The sequence below is a fragment of the Lucilia cuprina genome, chromosome 6 (genome assembly GCF_022045245.1).
Source record: "Lucilia cuprina isolate Lc7/37 chromosome 6, ASM2204524v1, whole genome shotgun sequence".
NCBI classification, from domain to species: domain Eukaryota; kingdom Metazoa; phylum Arthropoda; class Insecta; order Diptera; family Calliphoridae; genus Lucilia; species Lucilia cuprina.
Window position 1 is genome coordinate 5,954,413 of NC_060954.1, and position 14,857 is coordinate 5,969,269.

The following is a 14,857-nucleotide window of genomic DNA, read 5'->3' on the forward strand; positions in this document are numbered from 1 at the left end:
ACTAGAACTGAACTAGAACTGAACTAGAACTGAACTTGAACTGAACTAGAATTGGACTAGAACTGAACTAGAACTGAACTAGAACTGAACTAGAACTGAACTAGAACTAAACTAGAACTAAACTAGAACTAAACTAGAACTGTTCTAGAACTTAACTTTAACTAAACTAGAACTGAAATAGTACTTAATTAGAACTGAACTGATTTCGGAATAGTCATACTTAATATCTATGTATATCCAGCATTAACTCTGAACTATATAAGATTTATTTAGTACTTTTTATCATTAAAAACGTTGCAAAAAAAAGTTCCTTAATGTTCACAAATAAAGCTTATAAAGCAAGTATATTTTATCTAAGAAATTTAATCTTAATTTCTTTTCAAAGAAAACAATATATTTTTCCTTAAAACCATTATCGGACAAGCATGTGTTTTTTTCCCAAATTGTCAAATTTCTTATACACAAATGTATAATAAAACTTAATTTTTTAGAAAAAAACTAATGCAATTGATAAGAAGTTTTTGATTATTAAAATCACACGAACGCAAGTTGGTGACAAAAATAATTGAATATCTTGGCTATATATAGATTTTTTGCAGTAGGTAAGCAAATTTTGGACAAATAAATCAATTTAGAAAGCAATATAGTTTCAGATATTATTAAATTTTTATAAGAAATTATATTTTAAAATAATATTTATTTTGATTTTGTAATCTTACATTCATCGTGTTTACAATTCTTTTTCGATATCATTAAGAAAATACAACCAACTTAAAACCTTCAATTATAATTATTTTCCTTCATTATCAATCTATTTTTTATTGACCCAAACAATTTAATTTGAAAATTATCGATATGTTAGATATGTACGAAAGATATTGACAGAACAAATTAAGTACTTAACATGTTTTCACGCTAATTATTTGTTGTAAATATTAAAACACACAGTGTACAACATATTTCGTTAAATATGTATGTTTATGAAAAATATTAAAAAAATAACACACCTACTTAGAGAAGATTAAATAAAAAATTATGATAAAAACAAACTTAATTTTGTAATTTTCGCCGCACTTTGAGTTTAATTCAAAATCAGAGAGAAAGTAGTAGGTATCTCTTCCACTATAAAACTTTCAAACCCTATGGCTTAAGCTTTAGTTAAATATAAGTTAGTGGTAGCGAAAAGTATTGGTTAGAGCTAACTAAAAGAGTTGATTAGAGATAACTTGTAAGAATAACAGTTTTCAAATTGTGTTGTCTAATGATTAACAGAAATGAGCAGTAAGGTAAAACAAAATTATTATCTTAACAATGGGGACAGAGAGAGACCTAGTAAACTCATTTAGCTTACACAACAGACAGCAATTTTTTTAATATATAAATTTCAAAAATGTAATTTTGTTATATGTATAAAAAAGGAATCGATGAGACATGAACAGGGGAATTGACCCAAAAGTAATACAGAACTAAAACAAGACCGGAACAGAAATAAAATTGATCTAGAAAAGAACTAGAACAGAACTAGAACAGAACTAGAACAGAACTAGAACAGAACTAGAACAGAACTAGAACAGAACTAGAACAGAACTAGAACAGAACTAAAATAGAACTAAAACAGAACTAGAACAGAACTAGAACAGAACTAGAACAGAACTAGAAAAGAACTAGAAAAGAACTAGAACAGAACTATTACAGAACTAGAACAGAACTAGAACAGAACTAGAACTAGAACTGAACTAGAACTGAACTAGAACTGAACTAGAACTGAACTAGAACTGAACTAGAACTGAACTAGAACTGAACTAGAACTGAACTAGAACTGAACTAGAACTGAACTAGAACTGAACTAGAACTGAACTAGAACTGAACTAGAACTGAACTAGAACTGAACTAGAACTGAACTAGAACTTAACTTGAACTGAACTGAACTAGAACTAAACTAGAACTAAACTAGAAATGAACTAGACCTGAACTAGAACATGACTAGTACAGAACTAGTACAGAACTAGAACAGAACTAGAACAGAACTAGAACTGAACTAGAACTGAACTAGAACTGAACTAGAACTGAACTAGAACTGAACTAGAACTGAACTAGAACTGAACTAGAACTGAACTAGAACTGAACTAGAACTGAACTAGAACTGAACTAGAACTGAACTAGAACTGAACTAGAACTGAACTAGAACTGAACTAGAACTGAACTGAACTGAACTAAAACTGAACTAGAACTGAACCAGAACTGAACTAGAACTGAACTAGAACTGAAATAGAACTGAACTAGAACTGAACTAGAACAGAACTAGAACTAGAACTAAACTAGAACTGAACTAGAACTGAACTAGAACTGAACTAGAACTGAACTAGAACTGAACTAGAACTGAACTGAACTAGAACTGAACTAGAACTGAACAGAACTGAACTAGAACTGAACTAGAACTGAACTAGAACTGAACTAGAACTGAACTAGAACTGAACTAGAACTGAACTAGAACTGAACTAGAACTGAACTAGAACTGAACTAGAACAGAACTAGAACTGAACTAGAACTGAACTAGAACTGAACTAGAACTTAACTAGAACTGAACTAGAACTGAACTAGAACTGAACTAGAACTGAACTAGAAATGAACTAGAACTGAACTAGAACTGAACTAGAGCTGAACTAGAACTGAACTAGAACTGAACTAGAACTGAACTAGAACTGAACTAGAACAAAACTAGAACAGAACTAGAACTGAACTAGAACAGAACTAGAACAGAACTAGAACAGAACTAGAACAGAACTAGAACAGAACTAGAACAGAACTAGAACAGAACTAGAACAGAACTAGAACAGAACTAGAATTGAACTAGAACAGAACTAGAATTGAACTAGAACAGAACTACAACTGAACTAGAACTGAACTAAGCGTAATTTTCATTTTACTCTATAATGATTAATTATTAAAAAAAAAAAACTTGCACAATTTGTTTGAAAATTCTTTAGAAATTAATAAAAACGTGTCTTTGGTGTTCTTTGAAAGCATTTCACTTTCTTTCTCATAGAGAAAAAAGTGAGTCAAAAAAATTTCGATTCTTTTCAATATTCATTTCAATATTCGATTCGATTCAATATAAAAGTTAATTTTAAACAAATTCATTTATATAATACACAACAATCTAACCATACTAACCTTAACACGTTTAGATTCTTGTCTTCGTTTCCAGGGTCTTTGTAAAACCAAATATACCGGTAAAGTGATTATATCACAGACAAATGCAATGGCCTTAATGGCCCCAATAGCGCTCTGTATCCAGAAGCTTTCCATTCTAGAAGAAAAGAAAAAAACAAAGAAAAGAAAATTTGTAATTTAAATTGTTTAATAAATTAATATTTAAATTTAAATAATATGAAAATATTTAAACTAAAAACCAGTTGAATTTTTTTAAAAACTATAATTTATTTGAAAACAACTACTACTACAACACTAACTATAATTAATTAGTTAAAAAATGAATATAAATATTTGATTTTAATTTTCTATTCACCTGTTACTTAAACCCTTAACAAAACACTACTAAAACAAAATAACTGTTTTAACAATTCAAAATTTTTTTAAACATTTTATTTGATTTTCAATTTTTTTTTTTAATCTAAATTACTCATATTTTTTTTAGAATTTTTGAGAGTAAGTGTAGAAAATCAAATCAATTTAAAAGATTACAGTAGATAGCGCGATATATACAAAAAGAGAGGGAGAGAGAGAATGTTTATGAGAAATGTGAACAAAAGATAATATGTTCACTTCAAAAAAAAACTTTTGTTGTAATATAATCGTCACAATAAAATGATTTTCTTATCAGTCATAGCAAAAAAAAAATGATTAAAAATTATTGTTAAAAAATTAACAGAAATTTTAATCATATTTTTATTGTTTTTTAATATTTGTTGACAATTTGAGAAAAAAAACTCTCATTTAAAGTGAGTGAATTTGTTTTCATGATTTACAACTTTTTCTAAAATACTTGCTCATTAATTGTTATTGTAATTACTGGTGATAATATTATGACTTTTAGTTTTTGTTTTATAAATGAACTTTGTTCAAAATAAGATGATTTATTTTATAGGTTTTTGCGTTTTTTCTATTACCAAAGATTTCCAAACATTTTATTAAAACCTTTAAACTTTATACTTTAACTGTTAAAGGGTTTTATGTCAAAACATTTTTTTATTTCAAATGTCTAAATGTTATAAAAATGTTATGAAATCAGTTTATATGTTGCTAAAAGTAGGTCAAAATAAACTAAACTACAAACAATACTATAATCCAAATTGCAGAATAGATATTAGTCGAGACTATAGTTGAATGTATAGATTAGACTAGAGTAGAGACTAAAGACTAAACTACACTGTAGATCGGACTTTAGTCCAAACTGTGGTTCAGACTATAGTTTTGACTAAAAACTAGAATATAATGCTGGCTATAGGTCAAACTTTAGATCACACTATAAACTAGACTATAGCCCAGACTCTAAACTAGACTATAGACTAGACTACAGTCCATACTAAAGACTATACTATAGTCCAGACTACAGACTAGACTATAGTCCCAACTATAGACTATACAATTATCTAGACTATCGACTAGGCTAAGTTATACTATAGTCTAGACTTTATACGAGTTTATTTGACTATAGTACAAACTTTAGAGTAGACTGTATAGTCCAGACTATTGACTCGACTTTAGTTCAGATTACAAACAGGACTATAGTTGAGTATAGTCAGGACTTTAGACTAGACTATAATCAAGACTATACCCTCGACTATCGAATCGACTTTAGACTCGACTATAGAATGGACTATAGACTTGACTATAGAATGGACTATAGACTCGACTGTAGACTCAGTAATAGACTCGTTTATGGACTCGACTGTAGACTGGACTATAGATTCGATTATAGACTCGATTATGGACTTGACTTGAATATAGACTCTACTATAGACTAGACTTTAGTCTCGACTATAGACCCGACTATAGACTCGACTACAGACTAGACTATAGTCTCGACTATACCCCCGGCTATAAACTGGACTATAGACTGGACTATAAACTCTACTATAGGCTCGATTGTAGACTCGATTGTAAACTCGACCATAGACTCTACAATAGACTCAATTATAGACTCGACTACAGACTCGATTTTAGACTGGATTATATACTCGACTCTAGACTGGATAATATACTCGACTCTAGACTGGATTATAGACTCGACTATAGACTCAACTATAGACTCAACTATAGACTCAACTATAGACTCAACTATAGACTCAACTATAGACTCGACTATAAACTCGACTATAAACTCGACTATAGATTCGACTATAGACTTGACTATAGACTCAACTATAGACTCAACTATAGACTGAACTATAGACTCAACTATAGACTCGACTATAAACTCGACTATAGACTCGACTATAGACTCAACTATAGACTCGACTATAGACTCAATAAGAGACTGAACTATAGACTAAACTATAGACTCGACTATAAACTCGACTATAGACTCGACTGTAAACTTGACTATAGACTCGATTATAGACTCGACAATAGACTCGAGTATAGACTCCACAATAGACTCGACTATAGACTCGACTATAGACTTTACTATAGACTCGATTATAGACTCGACAATAGACTCGACTATAGACTTAATTATAAACTCGATTATAGACCCTACTATAGACTCGACTATAGACTAGACTATATAGACTCGACTATAGACTCGACTATAGACTCGACAATATACTAGACTATAGTCTCGACTATAGATCGACTATATACTTGACTATAGACTCGACTATAGTCTCGCCTATAGACTGGACTATGGACTACAAACTTGACTATAGACTCGACTTTAGATTCGATTGTAGACTCGACTATAGACTCGACTATAGACTCGATTATAGACTCGACTATAGACTCGACTATAGACTCGATTATATACTCGATTATATACTCGATTATAGACTCGACTATAGTCTGTACTATTGACTCGACTATATACTCGACTATAAACTCGACTATAGACTCGACTATTGACTCGACTATAGACTAGAAATTGTACAAAAAATATAATGATCACTTAATTCCTTAATAATTTTTTATATTAAAAGTTAGAAACTTTTTATAGGACCCCACGTCAAAACAAGTTCATTATCACTAGAAATAATTATGCAAATAAAAATAATCATGAAATGTTAAAATTTTTTGATTGGAATATTTAATTATAACATTGCGCCTTATTCAGATTATCAACAAAATTTTCCCCCCATTGTGTTTTTAATAATAATAAAAAAAAAAAACTTTTTTAAACTTTATTGATAAGAAAACTGAGATTTTTTCGCAAAAAAATATATAAAGAAATTTATAAATGATTTGTCATATTTTGATAGGTTGTCATGTAGTGTTCCACCATATATAATTTTGTTTATTATTATAACAATTGTTTTAAAGATAATTTCTTTTAATTTTTTATTTTTTTTAACATGCGATGCATAGAAACACTCAACCAGCTCATGTTTTATTGATCACTTTTCCGTTAAAATGTTGTTGGATTTTTATTTTAATAATTTTTTGAAATTTTGAATTCTTTTGATGTTGTTTTACCAGTAACCAACCGATAATGGTCGGATTTTATGTTGTGATGTTTGTCATGATTTTTCTAGTTAATTTAAGCAGAAACTATATATGTGATGAACTTTGGACTTGGACTTCGTAAAATTTTGAAAATTATGTGTTTGAGTTAAAAAAAAAACAAATGTAAACAATTTCGTGATTAATATTATTAAAGCGTTAAAATGTTTTTACAGTGTTGTTGTTACAAAAACAAACACGATAGCTTTACAAAAAAGTATTTATTTGTTTTATTATTTCAAAGATTACAATGAAATTGCGGCTATAAGAATTAATGCGAACTAGCATATAGTCTGGACTATAATCTTGTCTACAGTCTGGTCATTAGCCCGGTCCATAGTCTGGTAATAAGTGTAATTTTTAGTTTAGTCTGTAGTTAAGTATATAGTTTAGTCTATAGTCTAGTCTATAGTCCAGTCTATAGTCTAGTCTATAGTCTAGTCTATAGTCTAGTCTATAGTCTAGTCTATAGTCTGTAGTTAAGTATATAGTCTAGTCTATAGTCCGTAGTTAAGTATATAGTCTAGTCTATGGTCTAGTCTATAGTCTAGTCTATAGTCTAGTCTATAGTCTAGTCTATAGTCTAGTCTATAGTCTAGTCTATAGTCTAGTCTATAGTCTAGTCTATAGTCTAGTCTATAGTCTAGTCTATAGTCTGTAGTTAAGTATATAGTCTAGTCTATAGTCCGTAGTTAAGTATATCTTAGTCTTTGGTCTAGTCTATAGTCTAGTCTATAGTCTAGTCTATAGTCTAGTCTATAGTCTAGTCTATAGTCTAGTCTATAGTCTAGTCTATAGTCTAGTCTATAGTCTAGTCTATAGTCTAGTCTATAGTCTAGTCTATAGTCTAGTCTATAGTCTAGTCTATAGTCTAGTCTATAGTCTAGTCTATAGTCTAGTCTATAGTCTAGTCTATAGTCTAGTCTATAGTCTAGTCTATAGTCTAGTCTATAGTCTAGTCTATAGTCCAGTCTATAGTCTAGTCTATAGTCTAGTCTATAGTCAGTCTATAGTCTAGTCTATAGTCTAGTCTATAGTCTGTCTATAGTCTAATCTATAGTCTAGTCTATAGTCTAGTCTATAGTCTAGTCTATAGTCTAGTCTATAGTCTAGTCTATAGTCTAGTCTATAGTCTAGTCTATAGTCTAGTCTATAGTCTAGTCTATAGTCTAGTCTATAGTCTAGTCTATAGTCTAGTCTATAGTCTAGTCTATAGTCTAGTCTATAGTCTAGTCTATAGTCTAGTCTATAGTCTAGTCTATAGTCTAGTCTATAGTCTAGTCTATAGTCTAGTCTATAGTCTAGTCTATAGTCTAGTCTATAGTCTAGTCTATAGTCTAGTCTATAGTCTAGTCTATAGTCTAGTCTATAGTCTAGTCTATAGTCTAGTCTATAGTCTAGTCTTTAGTCTAGTCTATAGTCTAGTCTATAGTCTAGTCTATAGTCTAGTCTATAGTCTAGTCTATAGTCTAGTCTATAGTCTAGTCTATAGTCTAGTCTATAGTCTAGTCTATAGTCTAGTCTATAGTCTAGTCTATAGTCTAGTCTATAGTCTAGTCTATAGTCTAGTCTATAGTCTAGTCTATAGTCTATAGTCTATAGTCTAGTCTATAGTCTAGTCCATAGTCTAGTCTATAGTCTAGTCTATAGTCTAGTCTATAGTCTAGTCTATAGTCTAGTCTATAGTCTAGTCTATAGTCTAGTCTATAGTCTAGTCTATAGTCTAGTCTATAGTCTAGTCTATAGTCTAGTCTATGGTCTAGTCTATAGTCTAGTCTATAGTCTAGTCTATAGTCTAGTCTATAGTCTAGTCTATAGTCTAGTCTATAGTCTAGTCTATAGTCTAGTCTATAGTCAAGTCTATAGTCTAGTCTATAGTCTAGTCTATAGTCTAGTCTATAGTCAAGTCTATAGTCTAGTCTATAGTCTAGTCTATAGTCTAGTCTATAGTCCAGTCTTTAATCTAATCTATAGTCTAGTCTATAGTCTGGTATATAGTCTAGTCTATAGTCTAGTCTATAGTCCAGTCTTTAATCTAATCTATAGTCTAGTCTATAGTCTATTCTATAGTCTAGTCTATAGTCTATTCTATAGTTTAGTTCATAGTCTATTCTATAGTTTAGTTCATAGTTTAGTCTATAGTCCAGTCTGTACACTAGTATATAGTCCAGTTTATAGTATAGTCTATAGTGTAGTTTTTATTCTATTATATAGTCTGGTCTACAGTGAATTGGTCGGGTCTATTGTCCAGTCTACAGTCCGGTCTATAGTCTAGCTTATGGTCTACTATATACTTCAGTCTATAACCTAGTATATAGTCTTGTCTATTGTCTAATCTATACTGTAGTCTATAGTTTATTATATAGCCTGGTATATAGTATAGTCAATAGTCGGGTCTATAGCCTAGTTTCTGGTCTAAACTACAGTCTACTACTCAACTCTATGATCGTATCTAACCTCCTCCACCTTAAACCTTTAAAAGTAATGATTTTGATGTAAGAAAATTTGATGAATTTTTGAAAAAAATTGAAATTGAAAAAAAAAAACGTAAATTAAAAATTTAAGCACATTTTGTTACAAATAAAAATTAGTGATATATTTTGAAAGCTAAACTACTAAAAACATTTAATATAATAATTATTTAATAAAACAATTAGTAATACTTACTGTGCATCATCTTCGATAAACATTTTGTAATGAATTACTTGCGTTTAACTTGTAGTTAAGCTGGGGTTTTATTTCAACTGGTTTAAAAGCGTTTTAAAAGAGTATGGCAACTCTAATAAGCAACTACTCCCGATTACTCTCTCTCTCACTTATTATGTATATGACAATCCTTTAATGAGAGTAAATCTATTTAGCAAGCAGCACACTGGGTTCGTGTTGTAAAATATGATAACTAAGATGATTTTTTTTCTAGGTGATTTGATGTTTTATTCTAGTCTATAGTCAAGTCTATAGTCTAGTCTATAGTCTAGTCTATAGTCTAGTCTATAGTCAAGTCTATAGTCTAGTCTATAGTCTAGTCTATAGTCTAGTCTATAGTCCAGTCTTTAATCTAATCTATAGTCTAGTCTATAGTCTGGTATATAGTCTAGTCTATAGTCTAGTCTATAGTCCAGTCTTTAATCTAATCTATAGTCTAGTCTATAGTCTATTCTATAGTCTAGTCTATAGTCTATTCTATAGTTTAGTTCATAGTCTATTCTATAGTTTAGTTCATAGTTTAGTCTATAGTCCAGTCTGTACACTAGTATATAGTCCAGTTTATAGTATAGTCTATAGTGTAGTTTTTATTCTATTATATAGTCTGGTCTACAGTGAATTGTCGGGTCTATTGTCCAGTCTACAGTCCGGTCTATAGTCTAGCTTATGGTCTACTATATACTTCAGTCTATAACCTAGTATATAGTCTTGTCTATTGTCTAATCTATACTGTAGTCTATAGTTTATTATATAGCCTGGTATATAGTATAGTCAATAGTCGGGTCTATAGCCTAGTTTCTGGTCTAAACTACAGTCTACTACTCAACTCTATGATCGTATCTAACCTCCTCCACCTTAAACCTTTAAAAGCATAATGATTTTGATGTAAGAAAATTTGATGAATTTTTGAAAAAAATTGAAATTGAAAAAAAAAACGTAAATTAAAATTTAAGCACATTTTGTTACAAATAAAAATTAGTGATATATTTTGAAAGCTAAACTACTAAAAACATTTAATAAATAATTATTTAATAAACAATTAGTAATACTTACTGTGCATCATCTTCGATAAACATTTTGTAATGAATTACTTGCGTTTAACTTGTAGTTAAGCTGGGTTTTATTTCAACTGGTTTAAAAGCGTTTTAAAAGAGTATGGCAACTCTAATAAGCAACTACTCCCGATTACTCTCTCTCTCACTTATTATGTATATGACAATCCTTTAATGAGAGTAATCTATTTAGCAAGCAGCACACTGGGTTCGTGTTGTAAAATATGATAACTAAGATGATTTTTTTTCTAGGTGATTTGATGTTTTATTCTTTTACTCCTTTGGGCCCAACAATATAGTGATAAATGATTTGTTGTATTAAGTGTGTTTTTCTTTGTTTTTATCGAGAGGTCAATTACTCTGGTAGCAAGTTTTAGTTTTTAATCTAAAAAATTAATAAAAAAAGACAAACAAAAAAAGAACACATAAAGTAATGAATTTATGTAATGAGTGTTTGATTAAGACAGATATTTATATATAGAGAATTATATACATAGATCTAAAATGGTTTAAATGAAACACAAAAGCTATAAAATAATGCAAATGTTTTAAGAAATTACAAAATAAAAGCGCTTAGAAATTAAACAAATACATTGTTTTAAACAAAAACAAAAATGGACTTGATATTACTACTACGAAATAAACTTTAAAATTAAGATGAAATCTATAAAATGTAAATATTTGGTAAAATACTTTTAAAAATTATAAAATTAGAAAATAGTCAATGTTTAGATATAATTTAAACTATAGTTTGGAATATAGTTTAGTCTATAATTAATAATATAGTTTAATCTATAGTCTGAAGCATACTTTAGCCTATAGCCTAGACCATAGTTTAGTCCAAAGTCTGGACTAAAGTTTAGTCTATAGTCTGGACTATAGTTTAGTCAATAGTCTGGACAATAGTTTAGTCTATAGTCTGGATTATAGTCAACAGTGTGGAGTAGTCTTGACTATATTTTTGTCCACAATACAGTCTAGTCTATTGTCTAGTCATAGTCTGGGATAAAGTTGAGTAGTCTATAATCTGGACTATAGTTTTGTCTGGGTTTAAGCTGTAGAATAGTATAGTCTATACTAAAGTCTTAGTGTGGATTATAGCTTAGGCTTTAGGTTTGGATACAGTCTAGTCTATAGTCTAGTCAATAGTCTAGTCTATAGTCTAGTCTATAGTCTAGTCTATAGTCTAGTCTATAGTCTAGTCTATAGTCTAGTCTATAGTCTAGTCTATAGTCTAGTCTATAGTCTAGTCTATAGTCTAGTCTATAGTCTAGTCTATAGTCTAGTCTATAGTCTAGTCTATAGTCTAGTCTATAGTCTAGTCTATAGTCTAGTCTATAGTCTAGTCTGTAGTCTAGTCTATAGTCCGGCCTTACGCCTAGTATTTAGTCTGATCTATTGTCTAATATATACTCTGGTCTATCGCTTAGTATATAGTCTGGTTTAATAATCGAATCTATAGTCTAGTCATACGCCTAGTATTTAGTCTGATCTACTGTTGAATATATAGTCTGGTCTATCGCTTAGTATAAGGTCTGGTTTATTGCCTATTAAATAGTCTGGTCTATGGCCTGGTCTATCGCTTAGCACATAGTCTGGTCTATCTCTTTGATATAGTGCGATTAATGGTCAGGTCTATCGTCTAGTCCCCAATCTAGTCTATTGCGTAGACTATAATCTGGTCTATAGTCCAGTATATAATGCGGGGTCAATAGTTTTTTTAACTATAATTTGTATTAAATCGTATTGTATTCTTTTCAATTCGTTTATTTATTATAAAACCTCACATCGATTAAAATTTAAACATGTTAAACTTGTTAAGAAAATATTTTTAATGGATGTATGTTGAGATCGAGTTTATAAATTAAATATTGCGTGTTATCGTCAGATATACGATAATTATTTATTAAACAAGTTAAATATACACATGGTATATTTTTTATTGTATACTAGCGTAGTATTTAACATATTTCAAAAAAAAATGTTGTGGAACAACAAATATATAACATGCCGGTAATGTTTTTTTTAACTACATATGTACTTGTGTATGATAATTTCAAGATACAAAGTGCAAAAGTGTGATTGGAGAGGGATGAAAGGTTTAAATACTTGTACTTATAGATATTTATATACAAAGTTTTTTTTTTAATATTATGTTTTTTATTTCTAACTGATAATGTGAGATGTTATCAATAGATCTTAAAGAGAAAAGTACAAAGTTTTAAGGTTTGCTTAGGAATAAAACCGTTTTTGTCGAAAAAAGTCGAAGTCGACTATTTTGTTCCAAAAAAGTCAATAACTCGACTATCGTTTGTGAAAAAAGTCGAAAAGTCGACTAACGAATAAAACCGTTTCTGTCGAAAAAAGTCGAAAAGTCGAAGTCGTCTATTTTGTTCCAAAAAAGTCGATAACTCGACTATCGCCTGTGAAAAATGTCGAAAAGTCGACTTTGTGAATAAAAGTCAAAAAAGGCGAAAAGTCTGAAAGTCGAAAAAAATCGATAAGTCGAAAAAAGTCGAATAAAGTCGAAAAAGTCGAATAAAGTGGAAAAAAGTCGAAGAAAGTCGAAAAAAGTCGAAAAGTCGTAAAAAGTCGAAAAGTCGGAAAAAGTCGAATAAAGTCGAATAAAGTGGAAAAAAGTCGAAGAAAGTCGAAAAAAGTCGAATATTCGAAATGTCGTAAAAAGTCAAAAAAAGTCGAAAAAGTCGGAAAAAGTCGAAAATTCGCAAAAAGTCGGAAAAAGTCGGAAAAAGTCGGAAAAAGTCGAAAAATCGAAAATTGTAGAAAAAAGTCAAAAATTTTAAGAAAGTGGAAAAAAGAGTCAAAAACTCTAAAATAGTCAAAAAGTCGAAAAGTCTACTATTTATAAAATACTTATAGTCGAAGAGTCTAAAAGTCGACTTTTATGTAAATGAAAAAAGTTGAAAAGTTGAAAAATCGACTTTTCATAAAATGCAAAAAGTCGACTTTTAACTAAATGAAAAAAGTCGAAAAGTCGACTTTTCGTTTCAACTGTAGAACCCTAATTTACAATGTGAGTGAAACACAAAAGTAAAAAGTGATGCCAAATTGACATTTGTACAATTACAAACACAATCTGTCAAAAAAATAATTAAATAATTTGTAATTGTAAATGTAATTTTACAGAAAATTTGTTTTAATAATAAAAAATATATATTATTTTAATTAATAATAAGAAGTTTTTCTCTATAATTTATTACAAACGACATAAATTTATACAATTTTCTTTATAGTTATTACAACTAAGTATTTTATTGCCTTTATATTTTTATATTGTCTTAGTAGCAATTTATTTTAATTTAAAAATTTCAATAAAATTCAATTAAATCTAATAAAATTAATTTGCTTGTTTCAAACTATGACCTTTATGAGGAAAACAACTGATTATATGCTCGCACATTTTAAAATCAAAAACTTATTGCCAAAAAAGTTTTTTTTTTTTTTAATTTCTGGTAGGAAATTTTTATATTTTTGTCGTTCTACTTTTACTTTTAGGTTAATGAGGTCTATTTTTTGTTTATTTTTTTTTTATTAAAAAGTCCCAGAGTATTATAGTGGACTTTGTTCTTTGGCAATTTAAGTGTATAATTTTTATTTATTTATCTACCAAGACCAGCAATTTGACTCCTCCACATTGTTTTTATTTATTTTGTGTATATTTTTTTTTTAGTTTCCCTCTAATTTAAAAAAAAAATCAATGTCATTTAAAGTGGATTTTTTTTCAAAGATTTATCTTTAATAGTGTAAACTGATTTCAAGGACAAAGTCCAAAGTCTAAAAAAAATAAAAAAAAAAAATAAAAATAAAAAAATAAAAATTTCAATGTTAACAGCTACAAAGATCTTTTTACAATTGTAATTTCTCTAAAAATTACCATTACAAAGTGCAAAATTTCTATGATTACATTTTAAAAAGCAAAGTTCAATTTACGGTATCGTAAGTTTTTTCTTATTAATAAAAAGAAAATTGATATGATTATAAAACTTATGTTTTTTTTATCACTATATAGTTATATTTATTATTTTGCTAAAAAAAAAAGAATCACAAAATTTAAAATAAAAATGCCGGTTTGATAAGAAACTCAATTTTTTTTCAATTTTGGTTTTATCTTAATGAAGGAGAAGGAAAATTACTGGTTTGAATAAAAAAAAAACTACTCAAATTGATAAAGCCTTTAGCAATAGTAATCATTTTAAAGAATATTTTATTATTTTGTACTATTTATGACATTATCGGAAAGACTGGCCCTGAAAGAAAATCTATACAAGGTCATTTGGATTATATCTGCACATACAGTTAATGGGAAAATGATGGCAGAAAATAACTAGAATAATGGAAGTAGAACAGATCTTGAACAGAACTAGAAAAGAGCTAGAACAGAACTAGAACAGAAATAGAAG

The 14,857-nt window shown here is 29.0% G+C and overlaps 1 protein-coding gene across 4 annotated transcripts in view; it reads right to left on the reverse strand.

The window, feature by feature from the left end:
* LOC111676644 (long-chain-fatty-acid--CoA ligase 4) overlaps nucleotides 1-14,857 on the reverse strand; it is a 39,891-nt gene that overhangs the window by 5,700 nt on the left and 19,334 nt on the right. For 2 of the 4 annotated variants that reach the window (XM_046954623.1, XM_046954625.1), the window contains exons 2-3: nucleotides 10,438-10,821; nucleotides 3,175-3,310 (exon numbers count right to left, since the gene is read on the reverse strand). In XM_046954623.1, coding sequence (XP_046810579.1) covers nucleotides 3,175-3,310; nucleotides 10,438-10,460 — 159 coding nt within the window. In that variant the 5' untranslated portion in view covers nucleotides 10,461-10,821. Of the gene's footprint in view, nucleotides 1-3,174; nucleotides 3,311-9,345; nucleotides 9,502-10,437; nucleotides 10,822-14,857 lie in introns of those variants that run through there. The other 2 variants (XM_046954626.1, XM_046954624.1) reach the window with 1 other exon arrangement.